The sequence below is a fragment of the Cricetulus griseus genome, chromosome 2, assembly GCF_003668045.3.
Source record: "Cricetulus griseus strain 17A/GY chromosome 2, alternate assembly CriGri-PICRH-1.0, whole genome shotgun sequence".
Classification (NCBI taxonomy): Eukaryota; Metazoa; Chordata; class Mammalia; order Rodentia; family Cricetidae; genus Cricetulus; species Cricetulus griseus.
In genome coordinates, this window is record NC_048595.1 from 408,344,321 (window position 1) to 408,368,011 (window position 23,691).

At 37.5% G+C, this 23,691-nt stretch overlaps 1 protein-coding gene across 3 annotated transcripts in view; it reads right to left on the minus strand.

The window, feature by feature from the left end:
- Nucleotides 1–2,915: 2,915 nt before the first annotated feature.
- Stk17b (serine/threonine kinase 17b) overlaps nucleotides 2,916–23,691 on the minus strand; it is a 30,294-nt gene continuing 9,518 nt past the window's right edge. For all 3 annotated transcript variants that reach the window (XM_027396878.2, XM_027396877.2, XM_027396879.2), the window contains 6 exons: nucleotides 18,805–19,017; nucleotides 12,755–12,899; nucleotides 10,995–11,121; nucleotides 9,361–9,409; nucleotides 8,083–8,262; nucleotides 2,916–5,331 (listed from right to left, as the gene is read on the minus strand). In XM_027396878.2, the coding sequence (XP_027252679.1) occupies nucleotides 5,049–5,331; nucleotides 8,083–8,262; nucleotides 9,361–9,409; nucleotides 10,995–11,121; nucleotides 12,755–12,899; nucleotides 18,805–19,017 (997 nt within the window). In that variant the 3' untranslated portion in view covers nucleotides 2,916–5,048. The remainder of the gene's footprint in view (nucleotides 5,332–8,082; nucleotides 8,263–9,360; nucleotides 9,410–10,994; nucleotides 11,122–12,754; nucleotides 12,900–18,804; nucleotides 19,018–23,691) is intronic.

The following is a 23,691-nucleotide window of genomic DNA, read 5'->3' on the forward strand; positions in this document are numbered from 1 at the left end:
TGAGCAAAATGGAAAGTTTGTAACTGCTTATGTGCCAGAACAAGACAATAAAGCCCGGATGTTGCAAGGCAAGGCATGTAATTTCAAAGTAGCCCCATACAGAAATTTCTCCTTACCACAGATTGACTTGCCAAGTTCCACACACCATTTTTCTCAGCACACTCGTGGTTTATCATGTACAGTTGACCTCATTATTCATCTGCTTGCTTACATTTGTTTCTCCAGAAGCAACATTCCTGGTGACTCATGGGCATTTACAGAATACTATCAGCGATCAAAGCAAAACCAAGTCAAGCAAGGCTCTATGCTCTTCGATTAGCCTGATGGACTTTCTCCTGCATTCAGTGCCTGGGTCTTTGCCTATGCTGCCCCCACACTGGAAGTATGCCCCTGTGTCAGGACAGACTGGCTGGCTTTCGAGTCCTCTCTTGCACTTTAAATAAAACTGACTTTACTTTGATTTGGCTTGAAACTTCCTAAGGAGAAAACTGGTCTTATTTTTTCAGTGCTGATAAGTGAACCTTAAAGGTTTTGTTTGTTGGTTTTTGTTTTTTTTTGTTTTGTTTTTTTTTGTGGGGTTGGGGTGGGGTGAGGTTGGGTTTTGTTGTTTTGGTGGTGTTAAGAATTGAACCCCAAATTTTACATGTGCTACAGCTCTTTTGAGTGAAGACGCTAAGTATGGATGGATTCCAGATGACACTTCTTAGTGTCACTTTAATTTTTATCAAGATGAGTGCCTGAATGATGGGATTTTTTTGGGGGGAGGGGCTAGAACTAAAAATGTTAAGCCAAATTTCTTACCAAAATATGCCTCCTCCCTTTATGCAAGGCAGATCTTCCCAAGGGAAGCAGAGATCCTCTTTCTCCTGTGCCCCCACAGTCTAGGTCACCTGCTGCCTTTTGCTTGGAACAGTTCACATAAGGGTTGGTCTCATAGAGAAGGCTCTGAGTCTGAAATTGCCAGAAACATATTTGTAGCTTCTGTCATGATCTTGTTTGAACAATTTCTCAAAGAAAAATGCACTTGGCAGAACTTGTTCTCCGCTGAGGTAACTTCATAATGTATGTAAAGCAGTATATGTTCACAGAACTTTTAAGATCTCCAAAAGCATATAGTAATATTGATTTCATTTAACATGAAGTATCTTTCTTGGTCCCTATACCTAAAGGACTGTGATGTGGCTTGTGGAGAGAATTAGTGTTAGAAAAGCAAGGTTTAGTTCATACATGAAGCCATGAGTTTAGCATTAATGTTAGGCACATTAATTTGTTTTGTCTTTTATGGGACAGAGTCTCACTGTGTAGTCCGGCTAGTCTGTATGCATCTGAACATGCAAAAGACCTCCTGCCTTTGCCTGTTCAATGCGGGCATTACAAGCATAAACCACTATTTCCAGTCAGTTCAAAGCTAATGAACCAGCAATGTAGATTATATTATATGGGGTCTTTAAGCAGAGATACACTAAGTGAGGTTGTATGAAGATTTTCTACCAAAGAAAAATGTTATAAGCTGAAGTTAAACAAACACATCCTTGTGTTTCCTGGGGGACAAAGCTTCAGAACTCAGCAAGGGTGGGAACCTTTTAAAGAATCATGAATGATGGTGGGATCAACGCCACCTCAGTCACAGATGGAGACCTTTCAGATGTTTACCTTTTATGCAGTGTGGACTGCACTGGCATGTATTATTATTAGGGGACAGGCCTGCTTGTTTTCAAACTTGTATGGCTTTTCCAATGGACAGGACCAAATAAACAGTTGTACTGGAAAGAGAGCTCAAAGATGCCTATGTCAAGGCTAGGCTTTCCGGGGAGGGCTTTGAGCTGTCTGTGTCAAGGCTAGGCCTTCCAGGACAGTTTTAAGAACAGCAAGTTTTTGTTTTGTTTTGTTTTGTTTTCCCGAGACAGGGTTTCTCTGTGTAGCTTTGGAGCCTATTCTGGCACTCGCTCTAGAGACTAGGCTGGCCTCGAACTCACAGAGATCCGCCTGCCTCTGCCTCCCGAGTGATGGGATTAATGGCGTGTGTCACCAACGCATGGCTATGAACAGCAAGTTTTAATATGCTTTAAACACAAGGCAAATGTAAAGAAAAATAAATAAATAAAAGTGTTTTTTACTTCTTAGCAACAAGGATCATTAACCTGACAATAAGCAGCCTTTTGGGTTTTTAATCTAGAATATTTACATAACAGTTGTTCCATAAACAGTATGATTGCTCAAAGAAAGGACAGCAGGACAATAGATTTCATATTAGCTTTACAGTTATTCTCAAAATAATTTTGTAAATGTATAAATTTGTAATGACCTCCCAGTTGGAAGTCAGATATTTTTAACACAATTTGAAATTAAAGTATAGTCACAATGACATGATTCTAAGTTGGCTATCAAACCCAAATTTCAGGCTAACGGAAGTACACAGTTCTAAAGAACCAAGACTGGTAAACGCTGCATAGAAGGTTAAATGACAACCCATGGACCATCTGTAATCCACCCCAAATGAAGGAGCTGCGCCACAGTGACACTGCCACCAGACGCCTGCCACAGGAGAAATGCTGACTGCTAAGACAATGGCTTTCTCTCCTAAGAACTGCTGAGCCAGTGCGGCAGACTTGTCTTCAGAGTGCTTGGAATTCCACTGCTAACTGGGCAATCTCAGCAGGGAAATAATTACAATGACAATCCCATTGCCTTCTGTTCCAAAATCCCACCTGCCCAGACCTATCCAAAACAGCAACTCAAGTTTTATGGACTAACCCACTCCACAGCTCTCCTGAGATGTGTCTGAGCTGAGCGCCTTGATTCTCAGAGGAGCTCTCCAGATTCCTACTCAAGCAAGAGACACAGCATCTGCTCTTGATGGGCTCTTTTTCAGGATTGCAGGGAGAAGAGTAAGAATTAAGACATTTTCAGAGAGATTCTCTCAAAAGACATTTATTTCCACATTTCAACATGGGAAATATTTCAATTCACCTTTATGGAAAGACCATTTTTCTATTCCGTGTACAGTCACTAGCTACTATTTTACAATAAACAATGTCTCAAGAAAAGGTGCCAGAGTTTACAACTTGGTAGCCCATTGACTAAGGGGAACAGGCAAAGTATCTCAGGATTCCTCAGAGAAAGACATGAAAAGTGATTTTTTAACAAATGGCTTAAAATTAAAATTCAAATGTTTACTTTTAGGGTCTGGTATAATACTTTTTAAAGTCTTACAATAATATACCACCTTGTGGGAAAGTAATCACCTTCCCTCATGATCAACTAACAGCTTTACCCGATTTAACACTGGTGGAAAATACACAAGCATTTCAATAATTGATCAATAACTCCTCAGCTTTACACACACAAGAGTTAAATGTAGCATCTTCAGTGTTTAGCTTACTGGGCCAACAGATGACTTCCTGCAGAATACATTTTTATAATTCCTAAGACAGGGTTCCTTTGGCACCTGAGCTGAGCACAATACACAAGCAAAGAGTCTAATTCGAGGTTGTTTCAAGGCTCTATTTTATCTCTTGATGCATATATGCATACACCTGTACACATTCACATACACACACACATAGACATATACAAAGGACAACTCCTGTAAAGATGACAAAGAGAAAATGAACTTGATATTTAGTCAAACAAACACCCAATGCTCATTTAAAATAGTTTTAAGTCATGTAAAGAATTCAGGATTTATTAACAATTTCAAGAATTTACAGGTTGTTAGACTAAACTCACTTCAATGTGGAAATACACAGGCTTTTTATTTTTTGGCAATGGAGTTTAATATAGTAGCATATTCATTTGACCAGTTATCTTAATAGGACGTTACTACAGACCTTTTATGGACACAAATGGGAAATCACCAGAGTATTCCCAAGCCCCCGCCCATCAGGACTGAACACAGTTATTGACCACTGACTCAACGATAGACTTTCATTTGTGTTGTTTCCAGCAGAACAACAAGCAACAACAACAACAAGCAACAACAACAACAACAACAACAACACACACACACACACACACACACACACACACACACACAGAGGGACCCTGAAGATAGAATTTTACATAACAACTCCAAGTAGTGCATAATGTTTTATGCTACCTACTAAGGACTCTGGTGTTAACAGTTCTTCCAATGCTCTGGTTACTTTTGTGGGTGACTAATTGATGGGCTTGAGTTCTCAGACTTAGGAGATGCCCCACACTAAGTAAGCTGCCCGTACTTACCATTCCCTTCATGAATATGTCTAACTGATTGAGTTAGAGCATATTTGGTTTTACCCATTCTCCTCTACTCTAATATTTCCAGAGGATGAGAAGGCCTCTAATTTGCATACCACACATATCCATCTACTAGATCTCATTAGGTCTGATGTATGATGAGTGTCCAAATACATCTGAGTTGGAAAATGATCCATGCTTTGACTCAGCTTGCAGAGAAGCAGCCTGGATCAGCCTTGCCTCCTCTCTGCTCTGCTTGACAGGCCCTCTCACAGAGCACACAGTGCACAAAGGAAATCTTACACAGTTTTCAGTTCGTGGTAACTGGAAAGCATTTTCAATTGCAAATGTCTCTGGAGTATAAATAATTAATAATGTCTCAGTACATATTGTGGTTTATATTTGACATTGTTTCCCCAAACAAATTCTGTCAACAGTCTATAGCATAGGGCTCACCTTAGAGAGAACCTACTATATTCCAATGTTTTCATTTTATTCCATCTTCTCTAACCATAATATAACCCATTTTTCTTGATATGTAAAATATTTTATAAGTTCAACTGAACTTGAATTCTTTAGTTGCATGTGAACTCACATGCACAATTTACATTTTTGTCATATATTTAAATATTTTTCTCTGTAAAACAATTTTAGGACAGGAAGTGATATGCCAGCAAAAAGAAACCTAGCATTTAAACTGTTCCCTAAGTTGTTCTAAGCAAAAGTGCATTTGTAATATAAACATATCATATATGAAGCTAAAAACACAATCTCACACCAGAGAAGATTTTAACTTTCCAAGTCAGTCCAGATGAGTCACAGAGAAAAGGCTAACACAGCAAATCTGGAACAAGTTCGTGGGGGCTGGGCAAGGAGTCATCAAAGCGAAATCTTTTGGAAACCATGCTGCTATCCTCAGGGATATTCTCCTTGTCCTCCCGGTCTCCACAGCTTCCATTACAGGAGGACTTGGGGGTCTTATCTTCAGAGGACCTGAGGGTATGATCCTGGATTTGAGAGGAACCTGAAGTTTCTTCAGGGTGAAACAAGCTTCCAAAGTCCCACTGCTGTAGCCAAGAATGAGAAAGGCAGGATTCCGCTGTAAGTCTTTTCCTTTGGCAGAAAGCAGAACGGGGAAAGTGAGCATGTGAAACAAGATGAGGAGTCTTCCAATTACATTTGAAAATGAACATGAAGATAGCACATATCGTAAAGTCCAACCAGTATAGTAGATACAGCTACTGCTTAGGCATATGTCAGGGGCTATTTCACATGCTTCAATACATTACTTAATAATTTTAGAGAATCTACAAGTTAATTTTCATAAGAACTATATTAATTTGGAGTCTCACAAGCAGTGAATAAGGATTCCTTGTTCCCCAAATCCTTTCCAACATGAGTTATCAGATTTGTTGATAGCCATTCTGAGTGAGGTGATAACTCAAAGTAGATAATACAATACAACTTAAGTATCTTTCTAGGGCAATACAGAATTCACAAACATTTTGTCACTCTTCCATTCTGGCATACCACAATCTGTTTAACAAGACCCCTACTGATGCTTCCAGCATTGTGTTGTTAGAAACAACAGTCTAATGAACACTAAGGAAATGCTTTCTAGAAACTTGGTTGATTATCTCCAGAACAGGAATTTGGCTTTTTTTTTTTTTTTTTTTTTTTTTTGTATTTTGAAACATGGTTTTAGGTGTCCTCCCAATTACTTCTAATATTCAACCATACCGGTATCTTCTAGAGGATTATGGAAAACAATTAAGTTCTTAGAGTATTCCATATATACTTTTTGAACTTTCTTCTTTAATCTTTGTTATACATATTAGTTTTCAGTACTAGGGATCAATCCCAGAGCCTCACACAAATGAATGAAACAATGTCTTCTTCGAGAAAACATTAGTCAATGACCATGATTGCTTGCCAATGACTACAGAGCAACAGGAATTGCACTTACTTCTTAGATATTCTTTATTACAGAATAAACACTTGCTTTATTTTCTAAGGATTATTGTGATAGTTTGAAAGAAATTGGCCACCAAAGGGAGTGGCACTATATGGAGATGTGGCCTTGTTGGCATAGGTGTGGTCTTGATGGAGGAAGTGTGTCACTGTAGAGGCGTGCTTTGAGGTCTCATATATGCTCAAGATACTGCCTAGTGTCTCAGTTCACTACTTGTTGCCTATGAATCAGAGATGTGGAATTCTCTAGTACCATGTCTGCCTGTATGCCGTCATACTCCCAGCTGCCATGTTTCCTCCCTGCAATGATGATAATGGACTGAACTTCTGAAACTGTAATCTGCCACCTCAATTAAATATTCTCCTTTATAAGAGTTGCCATGGTCATGGTGTCTCTTCACAGCAATAGAAACTCTAACTAAGACATTTTTTTTTTTTAAGACCAAACTAGTCAGTTCAAATGAAATATATGTGTGAATACTGCTAGTAAGTGAAATGCTTAAACACTGCATGTTTCAATTATACACAAAGACACAGAATGGAGAGAATTGGACAATGATGAAGGAAATGGCTTTGCATTTCCTCTTCGCCTCCACATCTGACATCTGTTCATAGAGAGGTTCCTTTTATACATGAAGAGGCTCCTGTTCACAATAGCTGAGAGGAAAACTGCAGTACAGATGCTGTCACCTGACCTATGCTCTTACAGCAAATGTGTAAGAGAACTAGATGAAAATCTAGTCAAGCTTGAAGGCATATGCTGGCCAAGCAAAGTAATGTTAGTGAAATTATCAAATCCCTTCAGTTTAGAAAGCCTCTGGAGGAACTATAAATCAGGAATTATTTTCTGCATTAGTTTATGCTCTTAAAAATAGTGACTGCTGCTAGGCCTTTAATCCCAGATCTTGGGAGGCAGAGGCAGGTGGATCTCAGTGAGTTTAAGGCCAGCATGGTCTATAGAGTGAGTTCCAGGACAGTCAAGGCAGTTACACAGAGAAACCTTGTCTTGCAAAATTAAAAAAAAAAAAATAGTGACTACTAAATCTTGAAAGACAGACTTCTTTGATATTTACCCAATACTTTGAGTCTTAAAATTGCTTTTTTATTCAAAAGTAGGGGAAATACCTATAAACTCAAAGGTTAAATAGGAATCATTTGGTAGATATTTCTAGTCTTTTGTTTTTGTGTATAGTCTTTTATAATTAAAATAGTAATGTTCTTATTACAAAGCATTTAGACTTTAGACAAAGACTAAGAAAACAAAAATGGCTTGCAAACAGAAACCACAATATTATTCTTTATATGAAATATGTATTCATGTCCAAAATTCACATAGAGTTGTTTTGTTGTTGTTTTCTTGCAGATAAAGAAACTGAGTCTTCCTGGAGATTAACTGCCAAGAACAGAAGTCTGAAAAGTGAGACCACTGGCCCCCAGGACATAAGCCAGCCTTGAAGAAGAGTTGGGCCTCTCCTTGCCTTGAAGCTGACAATGGTCAAGGGTCTGGAGATAGGATCAAGTCCTTTCTTCAGTAAATACCATGAAGCACTGAATTTTAAGCATATGCCAGGGTGAAAGAGTCTCTGTGGCCCAGGGCTTTCTTCTTTAAGCAACCAAAATTTGGATATTCTTATATATAAAGTGAAGCCACACATGAGCAGACATCTAATCCTTTAAGATTTAGAACAAGTCCATACTTGCACAAAATACAATCTTCTCCAGGACCCCATCCAAATTCCTAATAGCTCCCTTCAACTTTCATGTCACCCTATCATGGTTTCCAAACATGGGAAAAAACACATATTACTTGCATATTTTGTGTATAGAATGTATCTTCTTAATAGACACATGTTATTTGTTATGTAACTGCATTTGATTAATGTCATCACTTACTCTGGATTCTTTACTAGAAGGCTCTGGATGAAGTCTGTGGCCAGTTGTGAAACTGATGAGAAAGTTTCATCAGAATAATCTACATTAACTTGAGAAATATTCAGGTATGTTTCTTGATTATCTTCTCCTACAAATGGTGATGTATGAGTTAACAACATATATGCTATTATGCCAATATTCCTGAAAAACAAGTGAGAGAGAAATAAATGTACATTAATTTAACAATATTTATAGGCAATACAATTAATAGTCCACAAATTCCTGTCCTCAAAACTGTCAGCTAGTCAGAAAAAAAAAAAAAAAAAAAAAGGACTAGGGATTACGATCCTATAAAAACTAAAACAGTTATGTTACTTCCATTTGCCTCACAAAGGGAACAGGGAGTCTACACATATGTTACATATAACATCAACATAATCCACTGAAAATATTTTATCTACAGTCTACACAACGTTTAGTATAGACACATGCAGGGTACAAAAAACAGATGCATTTTTAAAAGTCTGTCCAATGTCACAATAGTGATCTGAGTGATATAAACAGGGTTTTATGTAAACTCAGTCTGCAAGTTTGGCAAAGCACAAGGTTGGATGGGCAAAACTTTTTAAGCTGTAAATATGTTAAGGTCAAGGCTGGTGAGAAGCTAGAACAACACAACACAGCATGCTTTACACATGTACTAGTCACCAGATCTTCTGTATCGTTGCAAACCCATTAGTTTCAAAGAACCAGGCAAATAAGGCTAAAGTTTGCACTTGGTCTAGGAAGTCAGACAGTCTGTTCTCACAACAGAAGTTCCATTGCCAATCCTGGTGCTACTCCCTGTTGGGGTCTCTCTGAGATAGCTGCCAACCGCACAATTCCCTAGAGGTGAACCCTGTCAACTGAGCTTCTGTGTGCATTTGACCTCCTTCTGCTCAGTAATGCCATGCCTAACCCTTCTAGACTCACATAGTTAAGAACAGCATCATGCCCAGCTGTGACTGAACTGCATCATCCTGGCTTTTTGAGAGTTTTACTTGACTACAGAGTGTGTGTCACCAACTGGGGCTGCTCACCCGTTACTCAACTGAGGTGACTGGAGAGAGGGAGTTCCTACTTCTGTGCCTCTAGCTCAAGAGCTTACTGAAAAGAATAGGCAGGTCAAAAGTCTTCAATAATATTTCTGAATAAACTCTTTGAAAGAACGCCTTATTTTTTACTATTAATTTTTTAAAAAACTAAATATCTATTATCTGATTTTGAAAGATAGCATTTAGATCACCTATAAACTCTTACCACATATCTGTTGCTGTGGTAATGGGATCATAGTTGAGGATTTCTGGAGCTGAAAGAGAAAATTAAATTAAGACTCAACATAGGCAAACTTTAAAACACAATAATCACCTTGCATTAAATTACAACTTGATTTGCTTATAGAAGGCAGAGTAATACGATGCCAGTAGGAATTTAGTGGAGTTTTAATTATTTTGAGATTATACACTAAGACATATCTAATATTGTGAAAATTGCATGATGAAGTGGGCAGTAGGCCAAGTCACTGCTGTGCTCCTCCAGGGCCTAGCAGCTGTACATGGGGACAGCCAGTGGATCAGAAAAGCCACTATGAAGAGATGAAATGGAAAAAGCCTCAATCCTTACAACTGTAGTTTTACTGCTTTGTTATTAGTTTATATTATTTTGTTAGCCTTAGGTAAGCTTATGTTTTCATGGATCATGTACTTATAATGACATTGTAAGAAAAAAAATGAGGCTTCTTACAAATGCTAAGATTTTCAAGCAGATTATACTTAAATTATCAAAAACCTAACTTTCTAAGCAATTTTTGGCTTCTTCTTTCCTTGTCCCCACTCCAAAAAAAAAAAAAAAAAAAAATTCTCTATAGTTCCTGAACTTTACAGTGAATTTTAAAGTTCCAAATAGTATTACAACTGAAAACTATTGTTCAATGTAGTTTTATAATCTCTTTAAAAAAAAGTTCTCAACTCTAACATTCTCATGAATGATACCTTTGAATCCTATGTACTATCAGCCTCACCAAGCTACCTATAACCTTCCTGCATACATCCGTGAGCTATGTTATCATTAACTACAGCTGTGTATTCTAGGACACTATAGCCCATAGTGTTAGCATCCAACAGTTAGTAGTTTTCATTTCTGGGAGATACCTGCCTCGCTCATGGGACTTGCTCTGTTAGTTTTATCTTTTCAATAGAGATGTTCATTAGGGCAGTAACAGAAGGTAAAAATATTACTGCTATCTCTAAATATTTGAAACTTACATGCTGTTTCACACATCTTAAGAATCTTTTGTAGGCATAATCAAATTTGTTGATTTAGTACATTATCCCCAGATTACATTGTCTTTGGTATCCCTTCCCCCCAACAGCCTGTCTTTATAGTCCTAGTAACAAACCTTACATTTGAAAACAGCAACAACAAATTACGAATGACACCCACAAAACCAAAGACTGCACTACGTACAGCTTTGGTGCTAGGACGAGACAGAAGTAGAAGTGAGAGTCAGTCAGTCAGACTCTGGCTCATGGACCACTTGGTTCTGCCTATTTGCTACTGATTTCCCTTTTAGGCTTTTTTCCTTATATACAACACCAGTATAGACACGCACTATACTTTTACACTTAGCCAATGACCTTGAGTTGTTCTAAAGGCTTAATATATTCCTGTATTCACTATAAACTCATTTAATGAATCATAACCAAATTTGAATACATTAAACTTTTTGAATCAAATGACTCCTGGTATTGTGTAATCTAAAATATGTGAGGATTTTTCTGGTTTTGGTGCTAAGCAAGCAGTCTACCACATGAGCAACATTTCTATCATAAAATACAGTTTTAAAGAGGTATCTACAATTTCAAAATGGTATAAAAACAAAGTAGATTTCTTACCTAAATATTCAGGTGTTCCCATGATTTCCCGAAGCTCACAAGCATTCCCAATTTTTCGAGACATTCCAAAATCTACGATTTTTATGTCCCCAAGTGGGTATATACTGCTCAACAGTATATTCTGTGGCTAAATAAAGCACACAAAAGATGATAAGCAATAGAAAATAAAAGAGTTCTTGTTCTAGACTGAAGGTAAAGTGAGTATAACTTGTTGCTTAGCTCTTACACATTTTCTAGAGTACTTCAGCTAACATCCACTGAACTGCCAATTAGGAGTACACATTTAATAATGAAGGCATTAAGAAGGCAGACAAGATGGATTTTCAGTTTGTAAGATGTTGGTTGATTTTGAAATATGGAATATATAGTAATAAAGACAAGAGCACCACATTCTGACCACAAAAAGTTCAAGTGAGGAACACACACCCATGCCTGCATGTGTACTCATGTACACACAATAAAAGGGCTAACATGCATATCATATCCATGTTCAGATTAGAGAGTGGTCCTATACAGAGTACGGTTCTAGGTGAGCTGGGCCTGACTGTCCCAGGTTCATAGCTTAGACAGTAAGATGTGTGTGTGTCCTCCACTGTCTCCGAGAACCACATGATTTGACTTTATTATTGGAAGTGTAGAGAAGATGACAAAGTGCCCTATCAGAACCCATTATAAATACAGAAGCCCTGCTCACAAGTCTGTGAAAAAATCCTGATAGCCTTTTAACTTGGGGACAATGCCATGGTTCACATTAAATCACAAGAGACAATCCCAGGAGACAAGTAAACTGTTGTCAGTTTCATGGTAACAGTGTTAAAAGCCAGGTTTATGGGCCACCCGACTTCAAGTGCTCTGTGACAGAGTGCTGTGTGACACAGTTTGCCTTACACAGGACAAAGACCAAACAGCTGCTGATCACAGATAATCACCTGGCATTTACTATGCTGTGTCTTTCCCAATCGTGTGACTACAGGAGAACAGTGGGGAAGCTAGATGGCAAAAACTTCCTCCCCCTCCAAAGGGGAACAAATACATAGTTTTCATTTTGTTTTAAAAGGGATAGGATAAATATCTGGGCAGTGTATATTTTAAAGTATTTACAGTACTTTCAAATGGTATTGAATCTACAGGTGGAAAAAGATTTGGAAATTAGACACAGGCCTGGGCTATGGGCAGCGATTTTGGAATTATATTATGATAGTGGGGCAGAGGAATCTAAAGGCAGGCAAATTATACAGACAGAGCAGAGCCCACTGTTTACCAAACAGGAGACAGGTTCTTCAGACTTTAAGGCCTGTGCGTAGCTGTGGAGTACAGACAAGGCACACCACCATCTAAGCCCATGGCTCTGGGGACTGCAGTGAGGACTAACCTACACAGACAGGGAACATAACACCTTAGAGAAAATGAGTGAGATATGGAAGCAGAGGAATGAGGAAAGGTAAAAGAATAACAGACAGTAATCAGAACCAATCACTTCTAAGGGGGGACGTGCTAGGCAAGGCCTGAGATGTGCCTTTTAAAGCAGGATGGATTACATATAAGGGTGATGGATTTTAAGTGGTTTAATCCAAGCTTACCACGAGGAGTACATTCTTCTCCTGTCTGCCAATACAAAGTAAGGCCCAGTGCAGCGCTACATAGGCCCAGGCACCCCCAAGTCTAGAGGACCATGACACACACCTCACTTCTACCAACACCAGCCTGACACTCAACTACCAAGAACAGAGAAGGAACACTAATAAGTCACATTGCCATACCTTTAAGTCAAGGTGAACAATGTTATTCTGATGTAGATAATAAACTCCTTCAAGTATTTGTTTAATGAGTCTGATAACATCATTTTCAGATACCATTTCAGCCAACTCAGGTAAACACAGGTTGAAAATTTCTCCACCTGCAGCACTGAAAGAAAATTAAAATAGAACTATTAAAAATCATTTATCTCAAAATAACCTTTAAATATTGTATAACCATTAAGTAAATGTCCATGTAAACATTTGTCGGTATGTGTATACCATCTCAGTGGCTGCCAAGACTAAGAAACATGTTGTATATAGGATATGGTGGTCTCAAACCTAAGTTCCAAGTTGAAAGTTCCAAGTGCCAATGCTTCACCCTGTAGCTTAAACTGTCACTTATTAATCTGTACATAGCATTCCAAGGAAAATCATGAGAATATGCTGCTGACACTTGTTTTATGACAACATGGGAAAACATTTCCGCTGGTAAAGAACATGTGTAAAGGCACCAATGACATATGCTCCACACTTCAATCCTACCATACTCACCAAAACATGAAAATTCAAGAAAAACTAACTTCATTGTCTGACTCAAGAGCAATGTAAGTACCAGAAATTTCACATTGTTATTGCATTTATATTAGTCAATTATAAAATCAGGCATTGGAAGGCAATATAGGAAAACCGAAATCTGGAAAAAGAAATACATTTATCCTCATGAATATTTAATATATTGGCCACTTTTTTCCCCACACACTTCCATGGTGTAGGCTGACAATACACCTTTACCCCTCCCTTTTTAGTACACTATTTACAGTAACTTAAAATTTCACTCAAAAATAAGAGTGGTCTAACTACATTCCTGCAATGGTGCCAAGATAAGATTAGCAATTTTAACACTGCAAATACAATTCTAGGAAGGTAAAAAAAATAAATAAATAAAAAGATGGCACATTAAGTTTTTAGAAACTTGTTCACTAGGCACTTACAGGGTACAGAATACACCACAAACTGAGACCATCATAGAAAGCAAGCCACAGGTCCACAGGGTGCTTATGGGGTGCCACAAAAATCAAGACTAACTATTCTGGCTGTTGCTAAATCAGTTAGCACACTGCACTTTTAAAATTGTCTTCTACAATGACACATTTAATCGACAGAACTTTGTAATTTCCTAACAAAAAGGGTTTCTCATTTCAGCCCTACATAATTGCAGAGTTATTGCCTGTAAATTATAAGCAAGTTCCCTTTTTAAGTTGTTGTGTTTCAAGGGCAGCTTTTGTCTCATAGCCTTCAAAAAATTAATACCACAGTCAATTTTAGTTTGCTCAAAATTCAGCACTATTAAAAACTTTCTATGCCTATTTAGAAAACATCTCCCCTTTATTAGTTTCTGAAGGTATTCTCCTTCATTACCTGTATATGCCTTTGAAACAGTTAGTGTGGATAATGTCTTCACTTCATGGAGTGGGGACAAATTGACTCATCTACTCTCAAAAATCCCACACTTTCTAGAAAAGCAGCATTTACTTATTTATTCAAACAACCAAAAAAAAAAAAAAAAAGGACTAAAACAGTCACTGACACAGTATAACTAGAATGAAATACTTTTATGTGAGCTATGTATGTTGGTAAAAAATTTTAAAAAATCTAAAACATATTTAAAAGTGACAAGGTGATTATAAGAACTTCGTTTAATTTACAAAAGTAAACACTTTGGTTAAAAAAGGTTAGGATTGGGGTTAAGAGCACTGACTGCTCTTCCAGAGGTCCTGAGTTCAATTCCCAGCAACCACATGGTGGCTCACAACCATCCATTATGAGATCTGGTGCCCTCTTCTGGTGTGCAGATATACACCAGACAGAATAAGCAGAATGTTGTATACATAATAAATAAATAAAATCTTTTTTAAAAAGGCTAGGATTGAGGCAAAACAACAAAACATAAAAATAGAATAGAACTATCAGAACCCCTAGCTATACTAATTGCTAAAGAAAGTTTTACATGTATTTATAAGGTTAACAAATGCAGTAACTGAAAAAAGTATGTTTTAAAATAACCTTGGGGGATTCAGACATTGTGTGTAGTTGGACAAGCATTTATTCTTTGAGCCAGCAATCAGCTTCTAGAATTTACCCTGAAGCTCCACCTCCACAAATAATACCACCTATGTATGATGGGCTGAATCAAATGGTAAGCCATACAATGGAGTCCTTGGAAACTAGCCATACATGAGGCCAGAGTCTGGCACAGCGATACAGCATGTGCTTATAAGGAATGAGGTCCCAAGTTCAACCCTTTTTAACACACATACATGCTCACTCACACACACACACACACACACACACACACACATACACACACACATGTTCGCACACATAAGCGTCAAACACTTTTATGTGTCTGAGTCTTAAATTGTGCAAAACTTTTTTTATAGTTAGAATGATTTTAACAAAGTTTAAAAGAATGAAATCCTAACAATGAATATAAACAGAAGCAAATGCACCTAACCTAACCGTATAACTCTGACTTTCTGAATATATGCCATAGTGGGCAATACTTTAAAAGAATGGCAAAAAGAAAAGAAAATGGGGGAGGGTGGATCTAGTCACTTGCTGCTGGGGCTGAGCAGGTTCAGCCCAGGAAGATTCAAGGAAATCTTAGTATGCAGAACCAGGAAGTCTTCAAACACTGATCCAATCACATCAGAAGGATACAGAATGGAGATTTAAAGCCAACATGAAAAAATTTAATCTTTGATAAATTAGTCATACAGAAAAAAATGTAAGCATCTAATTAGGGCCTACTAATTTAATCATAATGGGCTACTTTTAATTAACGGAAGCTAACAGTTTAATGAAACCATTAATACATAGTGATAGTCAAAGGGGAGACAGGGAAAAGGAACACTTTGACTAAAAGAACACCAGCTTAATAAATGTGGAGTTAATAATGGGATTAGACAGAACTAAGTCTTGCCATCCACTATCACTGCTAATTTAAGCTAGTATGTCAATGGCTACTGGAATTCCTGCAGGAACATGTGTCAAAGAGAATGGTATTCACCAGGTCATCACTCACATTAGTGCCTAACTACAAAGGGAGGCTGTTCCTGTATAATGAATGGGAGATCTGACAGACCATCTTACTCATTTTCCAATTTAATAAAACCAGTAACAAAACCAGCTGACGTTAATGCCACTTGATGTGACGTATTAAGAGACACACATTATCACCCACACTACTGTGCTTATCAAACATGTTACAATCTAATGACGGGGATACAGTCAAACAAATCTAGAAAAAGTGACATTTCCTGTGACAAATGACATGCATTCACCACCCCCAAAAGTCAATTTCATAAAAACAGAATGATTAAAGAGACTTTACAAATAAATATAACTACATGAATCTTGACTGGATTCTGAGCTGGAAAAAATTAATTCTTATAAAACATTTTGGAGATCATCAGAAGCATTTCAATGTGGACTAGGGATGACTTAATGCACCCTCACTTATGTCTGATGCTCACGTTGGCTACACAGAAAAATACCTTATTCTTCAGAACAAATCCTGCAGTATGCAAAAGAGAAATACCGTGCAATATTCAAGAGGTTCAGTGAAGATGGCAAAAATCAACAACTGATGCTAAATCTTCAAAGTGAAGAATATTTTCACCATATAAAACATATGCTTCCTAATGACCGAACTGAACTGGAATCCAGATGCAGAGGAGGACGAGTGAAGAGCAAAGGAGTCCAGACCAGGCTGGTGAAACCCACAGAAACAGCTGACCTGAACATCAGGGAACTCTTGCTCCCCAGACTGATTGATAGCTGGGATACCAGCACGAGACTGATCCAGATGATCCAGACCCCAGAAACATGGGTGTCAGTGAGGAGACCTCGGAAATCTACGGGACCGCCTGTAGTAGTTCAGTACTTATCCCTAGCATAGGTGTGGACTTTGGGAGCCCAATCCACATAGAGGAATACTCCTTAAGCCAAGACACACGGGAGTGGGCCTAGGCCCTATCCCAAAGGATATGATAGACTCTGATGGCACCCCATGGAAGGCCTCACCATCCCAGGGGGAGGAGAAAGGATATGTGATAGGTAGGGTTTTAGTTGGGGGGGTGGTGGTAGGAGAGGGTGGGAGGGAGAAGGGAACTGGGATTGTCATGTAAAATAATCCTGTTTCTAATTCAAATAAAAAAATCTGGAAAGAAAAAAAAAAAAACATATGCTTCCAATCTGTCTGCCAGATTATTAGGATTAAATGAAAATGCCCAGTATGACACTGCCAGCCCAAAAGTCATAAACACAATTAAGCCCCAATCCTAGCAATAAATTAGCCACTTTAACAAATTAAATATACTAATACTCAAACACTTGCTGAAAGCTAGTGATATTTATTAATTCAGTGGGTAAGGTACCTGGATCCATTTTCAGGTTGTAAACATGAACTATGCGTAAAATACATCATGTTTCTGAGGAATTTTGTTGTAGCTTCACATAAACTCCACACAGGATTTTATTAACACATCCACATCCTGTATGAATTCATTCTCCATACCTAGTATTTCATTAACCGTTTTTTTATCTTAAAAACCTTTCCCACAGCTTACAGGAAGGTGTTTACTTAGAGGAAAGACAGTTGAAGAATCTTTGACAAAAGTAATCATAAAATACATGAAAAATGAAATGGCATTGGTATCCTGATAGTTCCTACTATCCCAACTTACTCCGAAGGTTCTATAATAGCCTTTCATATATCTTGTTCTGGGAAATTTATACACTACTCATTGTTCAGTAACCTACATGCCAGTTTAACCTTTTAGAAATCCTTCAAAATTAATTTTAACTGAATTTATTTCCTTGCACAAAACAGTTGATTTTCAAAAACTACATAAATAAATCTCTGCATCCTTACAATATAAATACTAAAACAAAACCCTTGGGAACTGGAGTGGTGGCTCAGCAGGTGACAGGCTTACCATACAAGCTTGAGGACCAAACAGGGGTGGTGGCCCACCTGCAATCCTACTGCAGAGGAGGGAGGGACCTATGGAGCCAGCAGGCCCAGCAGACCAACAGAAACAGCAAGATCGGGTTCAGTGAACGACCAGCCTCCATATATAAAGTGGAGACCAACTGAGGAAGACATCTAAACTCTTATCTCTGGCCTCCACATGTTTGTGCACCACACACACACACAAGTGAACACATACATCACACACACTCCATATACACATAGCTGTGCAAATAAAATAAAACAGGACAAATACACTTTTAAATTCAAAGGGCAATGATATACACTGGCAGGAAAAAAAATCACTATAGCTTGCAGCACTATTTTCTCTAAAATAGTACTTATCCTTTTTAGTTTATGCTAAATTAGATTTACTTTATTAAAACCTATCAAAACCAGAGGTAAACTCAGTATTAATTTACCTGATCTCTTTCCAATGTCCATTTTCAAAATGCGTAACTCTATTTACTGGATGTTAATCTATCTATGAGTTAGCAGGCCACTGCAATCTTAGCACGATACACTAACTACTTCATCAATTATTGAGCATTTTGGTGTTTTCAATGTTTCTCCCTTTTGGCTACAGTTCCTGACATTCTTTTTACATCGTATGTACTGATGTCAGAGACAGAGCTTTCTGCAAGCCTCTTCTTGAATCACTTCCTTAGACATATTTTTAATTAAAACAGGTTTTAGAAAACATAAAAATGGCTTCACTTTTATTTATCATTACATTATTTTCTAGAAGAAAACCTCAATTTATGTACTATTAATATGGAATTGAATTCTTGTCAGTATATTCTCAAATTATTGTGCTGTCTTTTGTTTATTACCTGCTGTTAGTTTTGGTATTTAAGTATGAGGCTATACATTTAGCCTTGTCAAAATGTATAAATATAAACTATATGTCTCTGTTATTGTATCAACAGGCATCTTTATAAATTTTGTCATACTGTTATCACTAGCTCTGACATTTCATGCCATATTCTACCAATTAAAATCAACACCTTAAATGTGTAAGAAAGCACATACTTACTATTCTAACACCAAAATGATCTCAGTTGCATTTTCGTAGACCTCGTGAAGATTAATCACGTGAGGACAGGCCCTCGCCAGCTCCAAAACGGCGATCTCATGCAGAATCTCTGCCCGGCAATCCTGGCCTCTTCTCCTCTTTTTCAGAAATTTTGCAGCATACTCTTGACCAGTAGATTTTGATATACATTGTCTAACCACAGCAAATTTTCCTCTAGAAGAAGAAAAAGGGCAATTTTAAACCTTCAACTTATTAAAGTAAATTCTTTCACATATCTGTGCCATTAGGAAATTTTCTTTTCTGTATAAACTGAATCAAGTACCTTATGGTTTTTATAAAGTCTACAATGCTACCACATAAAATATAGACTAACTATCACAGCAGGACAATCAATTTATTTTTACTATTAGTATGACACACTTTCAGTGTACCTGATAATTTCATTTACCTACAAACTCTAAGCTTCTAATAGACACATAAGGGACATGGAGCCCATGGAGAGTATTAATGTATTTTATGTTCAGGCAAGAAAATTCAGGGTTTTCAACAGTTTGGTATAAGTACATCCAGTAATGTCATGTTAATCACTCTAGGAAAGTACAAATGCCTTTATCTCGATAATAGACATACTTAGCATCCCACCCAAACTTAAAACACAAAGATTATTTCTCCCCGCATATGCATGTATTTTAGCATTTAGTTTTACAAAGATGTGAAGCTATTTTGAAGCAAGGATTATCTGAAGAACTAGTAAAAGCTATTGATTTGCATACTCCAAAAAATGCATACCTGCCTTTAAATAGAAAGGTTTATATTCAATTCCAGAGGGTTTTCAGGCTGAAGCCTATCATAAACCTTCTAGGTTTTACTCTAAAAGATCTCAATTTAATAATCTCTACACTGAGAATAAACCACACTCTAGTTTCTGATACTAACAGGTACAAATAAATCTCCAGAAAGTATGGTATTTTTACTTCATTGCTGCAGTTACTCTCAGGAATATACTTCTAACACCGATGGTCAGCTGACAGCAGGGTCAACCATTTAACCCACAAGAGGTTTACAGTGGGGGTAGTTAGCAGAATAAATTACTTGACTGGATTTTAGTTCTTACTCCCAAGAACCAAAATGACAGATTCCTCTTCATTGCTACCAATTACCTCAAAATTAGTGTCAATAATCTAAAACATATAGTTAATAACTAAAAATAAAGCACACAAGCTATAATCCAAAGCCTATATTTATTAACATTCCACAACTAAAGACTTCTACATGTACAAACCTGATCCTTTATTGTTAAGTGCCAAGAAGTAAACCATAAAATATGAATTTCTAACTTTCTTGTCTTACAACTACGGAATAATTTCTACCCTTAAAATGGCTTTGTTTCTCTATTAAGTTTAACATTTACTAATTCTTACTGAGATATAGAAGCAAAAACTTGTCTAAAACAGGAAGGGAATTTGGGATTTTAAAATTAAAAAACTCACCTTGTAAAGTTAAGAAAACAAACTAGAAAGCCAAGGAAGCTACATATCTGAAAGACACACCATTTACAGTTGTGATGACTTCACTACATGCTAGTCATGTGACAGTATCTAGGAACTAGAATCGCTTCAAAAACAAACTTGTTAGCAAGATTATTATTATTATTATTATTATTATTATTATTATTATTATTATTATTGGTTTTTCGAGACAAGGTTTCTCTGTGCAGCTTTGGAGCCTATACTGGCACTCGATCTGGAGACCAGGCTGGCCTTGAACTCACAGAGATCCGCCTGCCTCTGCCTCCCGAGTGCAGGGATTAAAGGTGTGCGAGCCACCAATGCCCGGCTGCAAGATTATTTCTACCTTACTGTTTCAGGCCTTTCTGAGGCTTTCTACAACTACTCTGATAGCCGTGAGCAAGGACAAAGTTGACCAAATGTCATGGGTTCATCTGACAATGTTCACTGCTAAGGAAAAAACTCTATGACGACAGGGACTATGTCTGACCTAATTAATCAAGTCTAGAGAAATCTATATTTTGCAAACTAACACACAATAGCCCTGTAATGCTTTTGAATACGCAGCAGAGTTTGTGTATTCACAATAACACCACACATTATGCTATGGTTTTTTTTGGAGGGTGGGGGATGGAGACAGGGTTTCTCTGTATAGCTCTGCCTGTCCTGGAACTTACTCTGCAGACCAGGCTGGCCTCAAACTCAGAGTATGTCTCTGCCTCCCGAGTGCTGGGGTTAAAGGTGTGCACCACCACCATCTGGCCCATATTTGCATTTTTAAAAATTTACGATCTTGATAAAGTTCTATCCATATATTAACACAGTTATGCATGCATATATTCATATATACTGTGAAACAAGATAAATATTTTAGCATAATTATTAGAGACTTTAAGGGGGAAAAATCAAGTATCTATTTTATATTCTAAGATGCTAGTTATAGTATAGAAATATAAGAATAATCTTCACTATATAATGTTCCTGTACCAAATTTAAGAGAGATAGTCAAAAAAACTCAAAACTTTAGCAGTAACAGTCAATGCACACCCTCAAAGGACAAAGCTGACTAGATTTCCCAGCAGTGAAAGGTCTAGCCGTTACCGTCTGCCTTCTAGAACACACAATAAAATATGAAGGGATGGGGAGGGTAAGCCACAAAGGAAGCTGACGTTTATTTCTGAATCTGCCTCACCCTTCTAACCACAAGGCCGATGAAACTTTGCCTTAGCTGGGGGAGGGGTGGAAAAAACTTACCCAACATGTTAAAAAACAGGAACAATGCTGTTTTTTGAGAATAGTGAAAATGAACTTAGACTTACTTTATATAGTCCTTTGTATTGCTAAAGGGAAATATATTCTCAAACACTGACATTATGAAATTAAACTTTAAAAGCCAACTGATACAGAGAGATAACTTTGTCGTTTTCCACATGCTAGGATTATGTTTATTACAGAATATGCAAGTCTCCCAGAGAAGCAAGATCAGAACCCAGCCTCACTTCACAAGGCTCTCACACTAAGACTGGTTACGAGTTTGCAAGGATTTTAACGTTCATGGAAGAATAAAAAAATAATATGATTGCAATTTGCCAAGGTTGAAAATTAAATGTGCCAAAATCTACCATGTGAGTCATTAGCCAAAAGCAATTCAAAGACACAATTTTAGTCTCTTCCATGAAGACATCTGATGCTAGAATATAAGCAATCTTTGTTTTAATCAAATCCTACCAAGAGCTTTTGCTTTACAATGTTTAAAAGCAAACTAACTCCAATTCATGACGGTTCCTTACATCACCTCTGTAAGACAATTTAGTGACCCACTCAAGGTCTCTGAAAAGTTAAAGGAAAAAAAAAATCTCTCATTAGCTACTATACCTATTATTCTGCAAAGTTAACCTAGTAAATTTACTCATCCAAATAGTAACCTAGAAAAATAAGTAAGAATGCTTCTTACTGCACAGATTAAAACAAGTCATTGTCTAAGTATCTGTTCAAAGCAATTTCCAGACATTTTGCAATAAAAGGCAACTTGAACACATTTACTCTACCTTCTCAACTAAGAAAAAAAGACAGCACACAACTAAGAACATCACACAAATTTTGATCCAGAGCAAAGGCAGCTCAAGTAACTCCTAGCTCAGGCAGAGTAACTCGATGCTATGTGACACAGATTGGGCACATCCAATGCTAAAGGAGGGTGGAAGAAAATGAGGAGAGAGGGAAACAAAGAATAGGAGGCAGACAGGCATCCAATGGCATGCTGTGTTTCTTCAATAGTCTACTTACAATCTAAAAGGAAGCAATTAACAGTGCTGTGCCTAATCCTAGGCCTCTCATTTTAACAGAAGCAATCAGAAGCAGAAAGTGGTCCAGAAGAGGGTAACTGCACCAACGAAGGCTTTCTGGACATTGGATCTTATGAAAAGCACTTAGTGGAACTAGTGATGTTCAGCTTTGTTTTAATATTTGAAACACTACAACCTAAGTATATATTACATGCAACTACAAAAAGGAAATTGCCTATCAAGTAGAGATTAGCAGAGCAGAGAGCAAAACATTCCATGGCTGTGAGATGGGTGGGTTCATCTTTACGCTGTGAAAGAAGGGCTGTATGAACCATCTGAAAGAGTGGAAAGGCCAGGGCCTGCCTCTACTAAACATAAAAGACACAAGCAAATAATTAGCTTTCACAGACAGCCAATCTGAGATTCCACACTGAGATCTTCAGGTGAAAATTAATCACTGTTTTATATTCTACCCATCAATAAAAATGGATTGTGTTAGCCGGGCAGTGGTGGCACACATGTTTAATCTCAGCACTCGGGAGGCAGAGGCAGGCATATCTCTGTGAGTTAGAGGCCAGCCTGGTCTACAAAGTTACACAGAGAAACTCTGTCTCGAAAAACATCAAAAAAAAAAAAAAAATGGATTTTGTAAACCACAGTAGCATAAGCCAAGATAATGACCTTCACACACACAAAAAAAGAACTGAAGATCTATATGACCACTGGCTTCTAATCCTTCACAACCACATTTAATTAAACCTAAGAAGACACACAATAGACAAATAACTTGGCACAGCTTTTCTAATTCTCATACATTGTAAAGGTACTGTAGTACTAATGTCAAGGGCACCCTTGGCCATAAGAGACATATATTTGGCTAAACTAAGGCAGAATTTATACAAGCTTCTATTTCTAGAACACCAATTCTTTGTGACATAAAACTGTGATATCAGACATGAGTTAAATCTTAACTTATGAAAGTGTGTGTTTGTGTGTGTGTGTGTGTGTGTGTGTGTGTGTGTGTGTGTGTGTGTGTGTGTAATGGAGAAGCATCCCTCTATTTCTCTTTTAGACAAACACAGTAGTTAGAAATT